Source organism: Mobula birostris, chromosome 12 (genome assembly GCF_030028105.1).
Source record: "Mobula birostris isolate sMobBir1 chromosome 12, sMobBir1.hap1, whole genome shotgun sequence".
Classification (NCBI taxonomy): domain Eukaryota; kingdom Metazoa; phylum Chordata; class Chondrichthyes; order Myliobatiformes; family Myliobatidae; genus Mobula; species Mobula birostris.
The window spans coordinates 29,373,333-29,390,364 of record NC_092381.1 but is presented as its reverse complement, the minus strand read 5'-3'; the positions used below and the strand labels follow the sequence as shown (position 1 = coordinate 29,390,364).

The window sequence follows — 17,032 nt, the reverse complement described above, 5'->3', positions numbered from 1 at the left end:
AAAGACTTCTGGCCATAATAGCTGCAAGAGGTGGTTCAACTAAGTGTTGAACAGGACTGGTAAATATTTTTGAAGTGCTGAAATTTCAGTTTTTCATACTTTACAATTTTCTGGGGGTTTCTTCTGGGCTCCACTGTGAAAAAAGGAGCATGTGATTCACAAGTGAAAATTCTCAGTTAATTTGATCAAAAGCCCTGGTTGTAATACATGTACGTAAACAAAGGGTTGGGGGCTGAACAATTTTTAAAGGCACTGTATTTTATTGCAATTAAATGTTTCCCTAGTGAGACCACATCTGTATTATTTTATAGAGGCCTGGTTCCTTGTGTAAACTGATAGAGTAAGTACAACTAAGATTCCCCAAATTTATTCCTAAAATTGGTGGTAGGGTGAATTATCCAGTGAACCCTCTCTGGTTTAGGCAGACCAGACTGATTCTAAATTCTCTAGCTAGTAGAAGAAAAAGGTGATCACATTGAAAACGCTTGACAGCACAGATGTAGGTAAGTCTTCCCTTAGCTGCAATATCCAGATGGACCATTCGGGACTGAGGATGAGAAGAAATTTCTTCAGGCAGAGGGTGGTTAGCGTTCGGAAATCTCTACCCAAGAAAGCAATGAAGGTTTGACAGAGATCAATAGAACTTTTGTTAATAAGACAGGTAATATTGGGTCAGTGCAGGAGAAAAATATAAACTGAAGTAGAATATGATCTTATTAAATGGTGATGCAGGCACAAGTGGCTGAATGGCCCACAACCACTTCTATTTATTTACATGAAACTCTAACCTCTTTTTTTTAATCACCCTTTCATTGCAGAATTTTCATTAATTTCCACACATTTAATCAGGTGTCCAGCCTATACCACTTATTGCAAGTATCTTTTTGCAAACAAAGGGCACAAACTTAAGTGAAACATTTCAAGATAATAATGAAATTAACGTATTTATTTACTGAACATGTAATGTTTCAAAATAAATTTGCTCATTTGTTGCTATCGTACAGAAATATGTCCAGTCTATGAACAAAATGTGCAGCAACCTACTTGACAAACTCAACAACACCCGGGAGGAGCGTGAGAGTGAGAGTGGAGGTATGCAGCAAACAAAATAATTTATAATTGTTTCACAGCATTTTTATGATTTGAAAAATGCTTTGTAATTTCAGAAAAACATAATTGAGAACATAGCAGAGGAATCACATTATTCGGCTGGAAATTTTGAACCTTAATTCCAACTTGATGCCGAAGCTTTAATGTTTTATATCTGCACACCATTGGTAATAGAGATAGCCAGTGAAATAGTTGAAAATGTGTCAATCTGTTGCATCTGCCAGCATGTCTATTGTTAGTTACTGAAAAGAAGAGACCCTGAACTATGTATTGTATGGTAATTTCCTAAATTCATTCCCTCAGTATGTGACCTATGGCCCTATGGGCTAAATGCCAGCAATTGATTAGTTTTTCTCTAATACGAGCCCTGCCTTCATCAAATCATAGATAAGGAAAAGGAGCAAAAAATCTGTTTCTTAATTACTGAAATTGCAGCAGTTAGCTTTGTACAAAAGCACTTCCAGTGATGCAGCGAGAAGGCTCCATCCATGACACTCAGGGAAAATTAAAGTCAAGTATAGGTCGACCTTCACTAATCCGGCACCACTGGGACCTGAGGAGTGCCAGATTAGGGAAAGTGCCGAATTACAGAAGGATCACACTAAGCAATAGCTAACCACCTCATAATACTTTTAAAATATCATGTAAATCTGTACAACTTAGATAATAATGAAACAGAAATATTAAATGAGTAGCACGTGAAATTTTAATAAAGTAATATACTGCACAGGCACAGATAAAATAAAAGGTACAGGTAAATGTACAGGAATTATAGAGAAAAGTTGAGCACTTCCACTTCTAAAATGAGATGTTTAATATACCTTCAGGCAAAGTTGCATGTCTGCAAGTGTGGGGTTGTCAGGATCATCAACGTCTTCATCTTGAAAAATGAGTGAAGCATCAGGAACCGGTGCTAAAACTGGCACAACAGTTTCTTCAACAACTGTTGATGTTGGTGACAGCACATCTGGCTGAGCAGAAGTTGATGGCATTGGATTTTTAAGTGTTAGCTCCCCTGTTGCACTTTTTCTCACAATTCTTTTGAACATATCTTCCAAGTTAAGCTGTTTCATAAATTTTGGTCTGTCTCTGATTAGCTTATCCTGCAGCATATAAACACCCATTATTTGTTGTTCAGTTATAAAACATTGTGTTCTAATTCTTTCAGCAATTCACCTGTCAACTTAATTAGCCTGTCAATAGAAAGTCTCTCTGCTAGCAAAGTCGCACGATCTCTTGATGCCTTATACCCTGTTGGCGATTCTGCATCTGCTGTTGTTAGTGTTCTTGGTGTACATCTCCAATACAAAGCAGTCTCATCAGCATTATACACCTGCTCAGGGCTTAATTTTTCATCGGAGACTAACTTGGCGAACTCATCAACAAACTCTGCTGTTGCTTCTTTGTCTGCTGAACGTTTTTCACCACACACTGCACGAAACTGTAAGTCGTGACGCTGCTTGAACCGATAAAGCCAGCCTACACTATAGTCACACTCATAATCTAGTCCATGAAGAATTGAAAATAGTTCAACACCTTCACTTACACGAAGATTAAACCATGTTATCAGCACTTTATTTAGTTCCTAACTTCTTCCATCTTTCATTGTTTTTCTTATGCACATGTTTCTTTGAGCCACTACCAGCAAAAAAAGTAGCAGTTTTTCTTTCTGCTTCTTTATACTGTACACTGTCGAAGAGCCAATGTTGTAACCCTCGCACAAGCTTTTCACCGATACACCACTGTCCAGTTTTTTCAAGAGTTCAACCCTATCTTTAATGGATAATGTGCGGTGTTTTTGCTTCACAGCACGAGGTGCATTTCCTTTACTCACTGGGGCTATAATTGGGGCTAAAAAAGAGCCAGTGATATTCATAAATGCAGGAAAACAAGCAGGAATTGCCTGTCTGTGCTTACAAGAGCACATGAACACGTGAACAGATCTAGCGCAACCAAAACAATGCGCAGCAGATTGGTACCATTGCCCGGGAAATTTGAAATTACAGTTGCGCAGAAAATTTGAAATCAGTGCCAGATTATCGAAGGAACCGGATTTCAGGTAGTCGGGTTAGTGAAGGTTGACTGTATATCACTAAATTCCAAACTTCAATTTACTGTGCATGCTTTTAAAACTTTTTAATCAGTTGTTTTACTGATAGGGTGAGGTTTCTAGAATAAATTTTTTATATTTTATAATAACTTTAAAGAATCAAATTTTATATATACTGCTAAAGAAATGCCTTGGATATGAGGAAATGAATTTATCAGTTTTTTTTATTACAAAAGCACTTTTTTTTCTGTGTAGTTAGGTTTTATAGATACAGTTAAAGAAATGCTCTGCATGTTTGCAGTATCCAATTTTAAAAGCATGCACAGTAAATTGCTGAAGTCTGGAATTTAGTGATGTACTTGACTTTAATTTTCCCTGAGTGTCATGGATGGAGCCTTCTCACTGCATCACTGGAAGTCCTGTTGCCCTTCAGACCTCGCTGCTGGACTCTGGGACATGGAAGTATTTCCAGGAGGATCAGGTCCAGGCTAGCAAGATCTGGTCAATTATAATGTTGTAGAGGAATGTTAGAGTAATCAGGACTTGCAATGTTTCTTTCCTTTTAGCTCTGCGACAGAACAAGCAAACCTTTAATCCAGCTGATACAAATGCTCTAGTCGCAGCAATTGGATTTGGAAAAGGATTATCCAAACCAATCAGACCACAGTCCCAAGGTGGAACAGTGTCCTCAGGTCAGTCTGTACCAGGTAGTGGCCTGCAGGGAGGGCCAAGTCTGTCACAGGTATCAGTTCAAGGTGGGCCAAGCCAACAGGGATTGCCTGGACAAGTTCCTTCACAGCAAGGTCAGCCAGGTAAGAAGTGCAAACATTAGATCAGTTTTCCCTGCTATTCTGTTGCTGGAAAGCTACTGTATATATTCAAAAAAACATGGTTATTTCTGTCATATGACCCTTTACAATACAAATCAGCATTTTCATTCATCAGTTTGAAAACTTCAATTGGATCGTATCAAAATCTATGTACTGTAGTTAATTATCCCTGATTGTCTGGAAGTATTTTGTAACCAAATAAGTGATTATGGTATTTGAGCTTTGTTTTAATTTCAGCATTTTTTACTCTGCACGTTCTTACAGTGATATAGACTTAGTGGCCACCTTATTAGCTCTTCTGCTCACCACTGTTGCATGATTATTTAAGTTACTGTTGCCTTCCTGTCAGCTTGAACTAGTCAGGCCATTCTGCTCTGACCTCTCGTTAACAAGGCATTTTCATCCACAGGACCACTGCTTAGTGAATTTTTTTTTCATTTTTGCATTAATCTCTAGAGTAATATGTGTAAATCTGAGAAGATTAGCAGTTTCTGAGATACTCAGACAACCCTATCTGGGGGAATTTCACTGTCAAAGTCACTTAGATCACATTTTTTCCCTATTCGGATGTTTAGGTCGAACAAAATCTGAAGCTCTTGATCATGTCTGTGTGTATTGAGATGCTGCCACGTGATTGGTGATTAGATATTTGCATTAACAAGAATATGTACAAGTGTACCTAATAAAGTGGCCAATGAGTGAATACCCATGACATTTTAGCAAAAATAAGTAATAACTATTCAAGTAGTGTTGGTCCCAGTTATAAAGAAGGCAAGACAGCAGCTATACTTCATTAAGAGTTTAAAGAGATTTGGCATGTCAACAAATACACTCAGAAACTTCTATAGATGTACCATGCTGAGCATTCTGACAAGCTGCATCACTGTCTGGTATTGGGGGGTGGGGGGGCTACTGCACAGGACGGAAAAAAGCTGCAGAGGGTTGTAAATCTAGGCAGCTCCATCTTGGGTACTAGCCTACAAAGTACCAAGGACATCTTCAGGAAGCGGAGTCTCAGAAAGGCAGCATCCATTATTAAGGACCTCCAGCACCCAGGGAAGCCCTTTTCTCACTGTTACCATCAGGTGGAAGGTGTAGAAGCCTAAAGGGACACTCTCAGCAATTCAGGAACAGCTTCTTCCCCTCTGCCATCCGATTCCTAAATGCACATTGAACTCTTGGACACTACCTCACTTTTTTTAATATTCAGTATTACTGTTTTTTGCACCATTTAAAATCTATTCAATATACGTATACTGTAATTGATTTACTTATTTATTATTATTATTTTCATCTATATTATGTATTGCATTGAACTGCTGCTGCTAAGTTAACAAATTTCACATCACATGCTGGTGATAATAAACCTGATTCCGATTGTTTCTTCTGCCCAGCAATTCCAAAACGGGTTAGAGGTTTAAATGTGAAGACAATGGTCATAGAGTCAGCACAGAAACAGGCCCTTCGTCCCATCTAGTCCATGCCAAACCATTTAAACTGCCTACTCTCATAGACCTACACCAGCACCATAACCCTCCATACCCCTACCATCCATGTACCTATCCAAACTTCTCTTAAACGTTCAAATCGATCTTGCATGCACCACTTGTACAGCCAGCTCATTCCACACTCTCTTGACCCTCTGAGTGCATAAGAACATAAAAAATAGGAGCAGGAGTAGGCCATCTGGCCCTTCGAGCCTGCTCTACCATTCAGTAAGATCATGACTGACCTGGCCATGGACTCATCTCCACCCACCTGCCTTTTCCCCATAACCCTTAATTCCCCTACTATGCAAAAATCTATCCAACCTTGTCTTAAATATATTTACTGAGATAGCCTCCACTGCTTCATTGGGCAGAGAATTCCACAGATTCACCACTCTCTGAGAAAACCAGTTCCTCCTCATCTCCATCCTAATCTTGAGGCTATGTCCCCTAGTTCTCATCTCACCTACCAGTGGAAACAACTATCCTGCCTCTATTTTATCTATCCCTTTCATAATTTTATATGTTTCTATAAGATCTCCTGTCATTCTTCTGAATTCCAGCAAGTACAGTCTCAGGCAACTTGATCTCTCCTCATAGTCTAACCCCCTCATCTCTGGAATCAACCTGGTGAACCTCCTCTGCACCACCTCCAAACCCAGCATATCCTTCTTCAAGTAAGGAGACCAGAAATGCATGCAGTACTCCAGGTGCAGCCTTACCAGTACCCTGTACAGTTGCAGCATAACCTCCCTGGTCTTCAATTCAACCCCTCTAGCAATCAAGGCCAACAACCCACTTGCCTTCTTGATACCCTTTTTTGAACAGTGGCGTGACACTCGCTGTCTTCCAATCCGCCGGGACCTGCCCAGAGTCCGGAGAATTTTGGTAAATCATCACCAAAACTGCCATTTCTTTCCGTATCCTGGGATGCATTCCATCAGGACCAGGGGACTTATCTATCTTCAGGCCCACAGTTTACTCAGCACTACGCCTTTAGTGATAGCTTTCGTATCGAGATCCTCACCTCCCATCACATGCATGATATCTCTTTGGCATGTTAGATGTGTCCTCCACCGTAAAGACCAACACAAAATGGTCATTCAAAGCCTCGGCCATTTCCTCATTACCCAATGTCAATTCCCCTTTCTCGTTCTGCAAGGGACATACGTTCACTTTAGCCACCCTTTTCCACTTTATATAATTATAAAAACTTTTACTATCTGTTTTTATATTTTATGCACGTTTATTTTTATAATCTAGCTTTCCTTTCTTTATTGATCGCTTAGTGGTACTTCGTTGCTTTTAAAGTTTTCCCAATCTTCTAGTTTCCCACTACTCCTGGCAACCTTGTATGCACAAGCTTTTAGTTTGATGCCGCCTTTATTTCCTTAGTTATCCAAGGCTGGCTCTCCCCACCCTTACTGTCCTTGCTTTTAACTGGAACATATTTTTGTTGAGCACTGTGAAAAATCTCTTTGAAAGTCTTCCACTGTCCCTCAACTGTCCCACCATATAGCCTGTGTTCCCAGTCTACACTAGCCAAATCCTCCCTCCTCCCATTGGAGTCTCCATGTTTAGGCATAGTACACTTGTTTTAGGTTGAACTATTGCACCCTCCGTTTGTATGAGAAATTCAGTCATACTGTGATCACTCTTTCCAAGAGGATCCTTAGCTACAAGATCACTAATCTTACCTGTCTCATTGCACAGGACCAGATCTAAGATGGCAAGTTCCTTTGTAGATTCAGTAACATGCTGTTCAAGAAAGCCATCATGGATGTGTTCTATAAAGTCCTCCTCAAGACTGCCTCAACCAACTTGATTCACCTAATCTATATGCATGTTAAAGTCCCCCATGATAACTGCAGTTCCATTCTTACATACTTCAGGTATTCCTCTGTTTATTGCCTGTGCTACTGTAATGTTATTTTTCAGTGGTCGATAGATAACTCCCACCAGCGATTTTTTTCCCTTTACTTTTCCTAATCTCTACCCTGATGGATTCAACATTCTGCTCCTTAGATTTTATATCGTCTCTCACTATTGCCCTGATCTCATCTTTAATTAAGAGCACTACCCCACTTCCCGTACCTTCCTGTATATCCTTACATATTACCTGATATATTTGGATATTTAACTCTCAATCCTCCACCCTGCAACCACATCTCTGTAATGGCCACTAAATCGTACCGCTTTGTACTGAATTATGCCACAAGTTCACTGACCTTGTTTCGAATACTGTGGGCGTTCAAATAAAGTGCCCTTACACTCATTGTGCTTTTAAAATCTTGTAATCTTTTACTCCTTTGCACGTGACTTTTCTTCATTCCATTCCTACTTTTCTCTTTTTTTATCTTTACCTTTATCCACGCTTCTCTTTTTTACTTTATCCATACTTCTTCAATCTGTTGAACCCACCCCGCTACTATTTAGTTTAAAGCCCTATCCACAGCACTAGTTATGCGGTTTGCTAGGATCCAGGTCCCATCACGGTTCAGGTGGAGCCCGTCCCATTGGTACAGCTCCCTCCTTCCCCAATACTGGTGCCAATTACCCATGAATTCAAACCCATTTCTCCCACACCAATCCTTACGCCACACATTTAACTCTCTAATCTTCTTGACCCTATGCCAATTTGCATGTGGCTTAGGTAGTAATCCAGAGATTACTACCTTTTTCATTCTGCTTTTTAGTTTTGTCCCTAGCTGCTCAAATTCCTTCAGCAGAACCTCGTTCCTCATTCTTCTTATGTCGTTGGTACCCACATGGATCATGACAACTGGATCTTTCCCCTGCCGCTGCAAATTCCTCTGCAGGTCAGATAAGATGTCCTGAACGCAGGCACCCGGCAGGCAACACAGCCTTCGGGACATTCTATCCTTGTGACAGAGAACTCTGTCCATTCCCCTGACTATACTATCCCCAATTACATCTACGATTCTCTTCTTTCCACCCCCTGCTGAATGGCTCCCTGGACTTCACTGCCACAGTTAGGTTGCTCATCCTTCCTGCAGCTCCCACTGCCATCCACACAAGGAGCAAAAATCTTAGACCTATTGGACAAGCTCAAGGGCTGAGGCTCCTCGAGCGCTGTCTCTTGGATCCCACTACCCACCTTGCTCACAGTCGCGTCCTCTCCCTAAATACAGACTGAATTTGAGGCAGCTAATCTATTGGGTGTGACTACCTCCTGAAACAAAGAATCCAGTTAACTCTCCCCCTCCCTAATGTGCCACAGTGTTTGAAGCTCAGATTCCAGGTCATCAACTTTGAGCCTGAGTTCCTTGAGCAGCCAAAACTTTCTGCAGATGTGGTCACCAGGAACCACAATGGGGTCCACCAGCTCCCATATCATGTAGCTACAGCACATCACCTGATCCTGCATCATTCCTTTATTTAATTAGCTGTAATTTAGTGACTTTCTATTCAACAACAACAAAAGCCTTACTTGCTACTTACCTGTGCCTCCTCGCTAAAGCCTCAAGTTCTCACTCCTAAACTGGTCCCCTCACACAATGGCTGCTCTGCTTTGACCCTGCTTTACTTTTATTTGCTCCTGTAATGAATGCGCCAAATCTCACAAAACGCTGCTTTCTTAAACTCTTCTCACTGACATGTGCGAAGCTCTCTTTTCGAATCGATTGGTCCTCTGCTAATGAGTGAAGAAGCTTCCCCTCATATTCCCTTAAACATTTCACCTTTCACCATTAATCCATGACCTTTGGTTGTAGTCCCACCCAACCTCAGTTGAAAGAAGCCTGCTTGCATCTACCCTATCTATAGCTCTCATAATTTTGTATTCCTCTATCAAATCTCTCAGTCTTCTACATTCCAAGGAATAAAGTCCTAACCTATTCTATCTTTCCTTATAACTCAGGTCCTCCAGACCTGACAACATCCATTTAAATTTTCTCTGTACCCTTATTTACATCTTTTCTGTAGGTAAGTGACCAAAACTGCGCACACTACTCCAAATTATATCTCATCAGTGTCTTACACAACTTCAACAAAATATTCCATCTCCTGCACTCAGTACTTTGATTTATTAAGACTTATGTGCCAAAAGCTTTCTTTATGACCCTAACTATCTGTGACGCCACTTTCAATGAATTATGGACCTGTATTCCCAGATCCCTTTGTTCTGCCGCACTCCTCAGTGCCCTATCATTCACTGTGTAAGACCCACTCTGGTTGATCCCGCAGAGTGCAACACCTCACAGTTGTCCGCATTAAATTCCATTTGCCATTTTTCAGGCCATTTTTCCACCTGGTCCAGGTCCCATTGCAAGCCATGATAGCCCTTCTCATTGTCCACTACACCCTAATCTTAGTGTCATCGGCAAATTTGCTGACCCAGTTAAACACATTATCATCCAGATCGTTGATCTAGATGATCAACACTAATGGACCCAGCCCCGATCCCTGTAGCACAGCACTAATCACAGGCCTCCAGTCAGAGACGCAAACATCTACTACCACTCTCTGGCTTCTCCCACAAAGCCAAGGTCTAATCCAATTTACTAACTAATCTTGAATGCCAAGCTACTGAACCTCTTGACCAACCTCCCACGTGGGATCTTGTCAAATGCCTCGGCAAAGTCCATGTAAACAACATCCACTGCCTTGCCTTCATCTACTTTCTGCTAACTTCCTCAAAAAACTCTGTAAGATTGTTTAGACAAGACCTACCATGCATGAAACCATGCTGACTATCGTTAGTCACTCCATGTCTATCCAAAAACTTAAATATACAGTCATTTAGAATATCTTCCAATAACTTTCCCACCACTGACCTAAATTTCCTGTTTTATCTTTAATGCCTTTCTTAAATAGTGGAACAACATTGTCTAGCCTCCAATCCTCTGGTGCTTCACCTCTCGCTAAGGGTAATTTAAATATCTCATAGGACCCCAGCAATTTCTGTACTTGCCTCCTGTAGGGTCCAAGGGTAATTTATCCACCCTAATTTGCTTCAGAACAGCAAGCACCTCTTCCTCTGTAATCCGTACAGTGTCCAGGAAGTTGATGCTGCTTTGCCTCACTTTTATAGACTCTGTGCCTGTCTCCTGAGTGAATAGGGATTGCGAAAAAATTCATTTAAGATCTTCCTGTCTCTATTGGCTCCACACTTGGTTTACCATGCTGATCTTCCAATGACCAATTTTCTCCCCTGCAGTCCTTTTGCTCTGAGGTGTCTCTTGCATTTCCTGTACTCCATAAGCGCTACATTTGTTCCTACCTGCCTATACCTGTTTTGTACCTTTTTTTTTTCTTAACCAGGACCTCAAAATCTCATGAGAACTAAGGTTCCTTACACCTGTTATCTTTACCTTTTATTCTGACAGGCACATACAAGTTTTGTACTCTCTAAATTTCCCACTTACTACGTATACCTTTGCCTGAAAACTGCCTGTCCCAATCCACACTTGCCAGATCATTTCTGATACCATCAGAATTGGCTTTTCACCAATTCAGAATCTCAACCCGCGGACCAGGCCTATCTTTTTGCATATTTACTTTGAAACTAATGGCAGTATGATCACTAGGTGCAAAGTGTTCCCCTACACAAACTTCTGTCACCTGCCGTGTCTCATTCCCTAACAGCAGATCGAATATCACACAAACTTTTACAGTATGGGAGTCTCAGTATGTGGAAAGTTAAGATCACCTACTGTAACAATCATGTTTCTCGCAACAGTCTGCAATCTCTCTACAAATTTGTTCCTCTGAATCTCTTAGACTGATTGGTAATCTGTAATATAGCCCTATTAATGTGTTCATACCTTTCTTGCTTCTCAGTTCCATCCATAACACCTCACTAGATGAGTTCTCCAGTCTGTCCTAACTGAGCACTACCATGACACCCTGATTAGTAATGCCACCCTTGAATCCCTCCCACTCTGTCACATCTAAAACAACAGAATCTCAGAACACTGAGCTGCTAGTCCTGCCCTTCCTGCAACAGAGTTAAAATGGAAGATGTTGGAACTTACTTTGACAAATGTGATAAACTTATGGAATATAATAATCAAGGAAAGCAGTTAAGTATATAGAGTAAGCCTGTTTAAATGTGGTAAGTGTGTTCTTAAAAAGGCAAAGACTGTGGTTATTTGGCAAATAAGTATATTTTATCCTTTATTAGTTCGAGTACTGTATTTCCATTTAATTAACTTCCCCTTTTCTTGCAGAATTTAATTTAGTACTGAATTATTACGCAGACTTCAATTCAGCCCTGCGTTTATCATTGTTAGAGATCATAGTTAATGTTTTGTAGCAAAATAAAATAATAACATTAATTACGAAGAATACTGGATAATTATCAGAGGTGGTGGATTTCACATCCTGTACCTTCAACGTGCTAAATTAGAAGTATTGAAGTGTTTCCCTTCAGTTTTTTTTCTCTTTTTTTCCAGGTAAAATGCCAAGTACCATAAAAACAAACATCAAGTCTGCGTCAATGCATCCATATCAGCGATGAGTCCTGTGGCATAGATATTGTCATAAATTGCCATATTTAGTGTAAGGAACAACCTGAAATGAATGTTAACTTGGTGATAGTTTGAACATTCCTTTGAATTTAAATGTTTGTATATTTATAAACTTATAGTACACTCCACTTGAGGTGGAAATTTGATATTAAATACAACGCATATATAAAGTGCTACTGAATCTTTGGAAAGATTCTTACAATAAACCTTCAGTGTACAACTTTCCTTTTTATTCAGAGCGTCCACGCTAAATCTGTGGATTCCAAATGATACCCTGCAGGTAGATTTACTGTAATTGAAGAATATTCTTTGCAACAATTATCTATTACATGTATTTGACCAGGTTTACTTAAGTATGTTTTATACATTAATGTTTTTCATCATGTGATATATTTTCACATTTTCAAACTGTCTTAAAAATCCATTTAATACCCATTAAGTTGTTGTTTCCCTCTGCCTTATAAAAATATACCTTATTTATAATTCTCTTTTTAAACTGTATGCATCCAACATTACTGGATGGTTTGTATAAAGTGTGTAACCATTGGTTTTTGAATAAAGAACTTTTATTTTTACAGTTCCCTGTGCTTTGGTGCCCACTTACCCAAAGACAAATGACTTAAAAATCTATACCAGTAATTTATAAAATTCTTTCTCAACCTAATTAGTTTTAATTCTGACAGAATCCCAAATTTGAACTATTAACTGTTTCTCTTCCTACAGAAATATTTTCTACTTTTATTTCAGATTTCCACTATCTGCAGTTTGTAATTTTTATAAAAATTATCCGCTAATCAGTGTAAGATCTTTGCGCAATCTCAATTTTACACACTTTTATTAATCCCATTTGTCCGCATTGGGTGTATCTGCCTATTTAAGTGCCTAGACTGTTTTAACTATATGCATTCCATGGTTTACTATCTTCTGCTACAACATCTTTGTGTAACTTCATGGACTGTTTTAATCATAAGAAAACTGCGAAAATCATAAGTGAAAGACACTTTAGTTCTGCAAGAGGTTCGAGAAGCATCTGAGACATATGACTATTATTGAAAACAAAACTTATATTTCTAGTTCTGTAGATTTCTATTTCCAGCATCTGCAGATTTTCTCATTTCTGTTTTCAGTAGGGAATTCTGAGATTTTGACAGCACTGTTGAAGTAATTATTATTTCCAAATCATGATGACATGCAACTTTGTGGGTGGGTAAGTTTCTGGAAACTACTTAGAAGTAACAGTGTTCTGTCTTCAATAAAGCAGCACAGTAACATAGTACTTAGCACAGTTACTTTCCAGCACCCGTGATTACCGATGAAGGTTCGATTCCTCCTGCTCTCTGTATGGAATTTTTACGTTCTCCCCATGACCACATGGGTTTCTTCCCATGTTTCAAAGTAGTACAGTTAGGATTAGTAAATTGTGGGCATGCTAAGTTGGCACCAGCAGCATGGGAACACTTATAGGTGGCTCCAGCACAAATCCTCACTGGTTTGATGCAAATGACACATGTCACTTATGTGTTTTTTCTAAACACAATGACAAATCTCAATTGTAAAGTTCAAGGATTAAAGAGGTTCTGTCTAAGGCGTTTAATGCCACTCAATGCATCCGTAGTGCAAATTAAGCAAATTGCTTTGATTTAAATAGTAGTTAGCTTCTTGAATGTTGCTGAAGCTACATGCATCCAGTAAAGTGGAGAGTATTACATCACACATTGTTGATAGTGCAAGGGCTTTGGGGAGGCATGTGATGAGTCACTTGCTCTCAGTGCTGTACCAACAAATATGCTCTCTCAGCTGAGACAATAATCCAAGTCCTGCATACTCTTTCATGCAAGTATAAAAGTTCAAGATCCCACAGTGCTATTTTTCAAAAAAAAGAGCATGGTAGTTCTCTTCTACACAATACTAAAGTCTCAACATCAGTTTAAACAAACAATTGGATTTTCTTAATATAGCAGGAAAGCGTAGCTAGCAATTAAATAGTGTATAGAATTCACTCTGAAGAACTGAGAGCTGCAATTAGGAGAAATAAAGATAGCAATAAAAAGCCTAATACATTTATTGTAGAGAAGAAAAGACTTTGGCCAGCCTTTATCGCAGGGCAGCAGGACAGGTAGCTAAAATTATTACAGCCTTGGAATATTTTACTGCCTGAAGAATTGAATACATGAGCCGGCATTTTTGAGAAGAGAGATTGCCTTTAACAATGCAATGGTGCCGAGGCTTGTAGTCCATCTCCAACAACAACCGTGGCGATTTAGGCTCTGCAGTGCTTCCTATATCCCATAAGCTAGGCTGTTTTTACATTATTAGGCAGGGCCTAATGTGAGTACTAAGGAATGAACAGTGTCAATAATGGAGATGGAACAGACAATGGCAGGTGACAGGAGTGCAGAATTTTGATTACCTAGTACTATGTTTAGTGAGCATGCAGTCCTGTCATCACTTAAAAAAACTGCTAGAAGAACTTAAGTCAAGCAGCAACTAGAAGCAAAGGGATAGTGTCAGGTTGAGACCCTGCACAAGGACAGCCAATGCAGGAGGGAAAAGAGGGAGCCAGTTGCAGGAGGTTTGGAATCAATGGCTCAGAGATGTCTGGTGAACAAAAAGCAGGTGGAACCAGGTGAAAAGTGAGGGAAGGGGAAGGTAGAGAGACACTGGAATACAAGGAAGGTGATAAGTGGAAATGGGGGGGGGGGGTAGGAGGTGTAGGTATAGGCAACAGAACATAGCACAGGCCCTTCGGCCCACATTGCTGTGCCGACCCTCAAACCCTGCCTCCCATATAACCCCCCCCACCTTAAATTCCTCCATATACCTGTTTAGTAGTCTCTTAAATTTTACTAGTGTATCTGCCTCCACCACTGACTCAGGCAGTGCATTCCACGCACCAGCCTCTGAGTAAAAAACCTTCCTCTAATATCCCCCTTGAAATTCCCACCCCTTAAAGCCATGTCCCCTTGTATTGAGCAATGGTGCCCTGAGGAAGAGGCGCTGGCTATCCACTCCATCTATTCCTCTTAATATCTTGTATACCTCTATCATGTCTCCTCTCATCCTCCTCCTCTGCAAAGAGTAAAGCCGTAGCTCCCTTAATCTCTGATCATAATCCATACTCTCTAAACCAGGCAGCTTCATGGTAAATCTTCTCTGTACCCTTTCCAATACTTCCACATCCTTCCTATAGTGAGGCGACTAGAACTGGATACAGTACTCCCAAGTGTGGCCTAACCAGAGTTTTATAGAGCTGACAACAGGAATTCTGCAGATGCTGGAAATTCAAGCAACACACATCAAAGTTGCTGGTGAACGCAGCAGGCCAGGCAGCATCTGTAGGAAGAGGTGCAGTCGACGTTTCAGGCCGAGACCCTTCTTCAGGACTAACGTCAGGTTAGTCCTAAAGAAGGGTCTCGGCCTGAAACGTCGACTGCACCTCTTCCTACAGATGCTGCCTGGCCTGCTGCGTTCACCAGCAACTTTGATGTGTGTTGCTTTTATAGAGCTGCATCATTACCTCGTGACTCTTAAACTCTATCCCTCGACTTAGGAAAGCTAACTCCCCATAAGCTTTCTTAACTACCCTGTCTACTTGTGAGGCAACTTTCAGGGATCGGTGAACACGTACCCCCAGATCCCTCTGCTCCTCCACACTACCAAGTATCCTGCCATTTACTTTGTACTCTGTCTTGGAGTCTGTCCTTCCAAAGTGTACCTCACACTTCTCCGGGTTGAACTCCATCTGCCACTTCTCAGCCCACTTCTGCAACCTATCAATGTATCTCTGCAATCTTTGACAATCCTCTACACTATCTACAACACCACCAACCTTTGTGTCGTCTGCAAACTTGCCAACCCACCCTTCTACCCCCACATCCAGGTTGTTAATAAAAATCACAAAAAGTAGAGGTCCCAGAACTGATCCTTGTGGGACACCACTAGTCACAACCCTCCAATCCGAATGTACTCCCTCCACCACAACCCTCTGCCTTCTGCAGGCAAGCCAATTCTGAATCCACCTGGCCAAACTTCCCTGGATCCCATGCCTTCTGACTTCCTGAATAAGCCTACCATATGGAATCTTGCCAAATGCCTTACTAAAATCCATATAGATCACATCCACTGCACTACACTCATCTACATGCCTGGTCACCTCCTCAAAGAACTCTATCAGGCTTGTTAGACACGATCTGCCCTTCACAAAGCTATGCTGACTGTCCCTGATCAGACCATGATTCCTTAAATGCCCAAAGATCCTATCTCTAAGAATCTTTTCCAACAGCTTTCCCACCACAGACGTAAGGCTCACTGGTCTATAATTACCTGGACTATCCCTACTACCTTTTTTGAACAAGGGGACAACATTCGCCTCCGTCCAATCCTCTGATACCATTTTCGTAGACAAGGACATAAAGATCCTAGCCAGAGGCTCAGCAATCTCTTCCCTCGCCTCGTGGAGCAGCCTGGGGAATGTTCCGTCAGGTCCCAGGGACTTATCCGTCCTAATGTATTTTAACAACTCCAACACCTCCTCTCCCTTAATATCAACATGCTCCAGAACAACAACTTCATTCATATTGTCCTCACCGTCAAGTTCCCTCTCATTGGTGAATACCGAAGAGAAGTATTCATTGAGGACCTCGCTCACTTCCACAGCCTCCAGGCACATCTTCCCACCTTATTTCTAATCGGTCTTACCTTCACTCCTGTCATCTTTTTGTTCTTCACATAATCAAAGAATGCCTTGGGGTTTTCCTTTACCCTACTCACCAAGGCCTTCTCATGCCCCCTTCTTGCTCTTCTCAGCCCCTTCTTAAGCTCCTTTCTTGCTACCCTATATTTCCTCAATAGACCCATCTGATCCCTGCTTCCTAAACCTCGTGCGTATGCTGCCTTCTTCCACCTGACTAGATTTTCCACCTCACTTGTCACCCTACCATTCTTTATCTTCCTCACTGGGACAAATTTATCCCCAACATCCTGCAAGAGATCCCTAAACATTCACCACATGTCCATAGTACAGTTCCCTGCAAAAACATCATCCCAATTCACACCCTTAAGTTC

General features: G+C 40.8%; 1 protein-coding gene across 1 annotated transcript in view; it reads left to right on the top strand.

Moving 5' to 3' along the window:
- Positions 1–12,526, top strand: part of med8 (mediator complex subunit 8) — a 33,823-nt gene extending 21,297 nt beyond the window's left edge. The window contains exons 5-7 of the mRNA XM_072273537.1: positions 1,005–1,092; positions 3,727–3,972; positions 11,894–12,526. Of these exons, the coding sequence (XP_072129638.1) occupies positions 1,005–1,092; positions 3,727–3,972; positions 11,894–11,958 (399 nt within the window). The 3' untranslated portion in view covers positions 11,959–12,526. The remainder of the gene's footprint in view (positions 1–1,004; positions 1,093–3,726; positions 3,973–11,893) is intronic.
- The last annotated feature ends 4,506 nt before the right edge of the window (positions 12,527–17,032 follow it).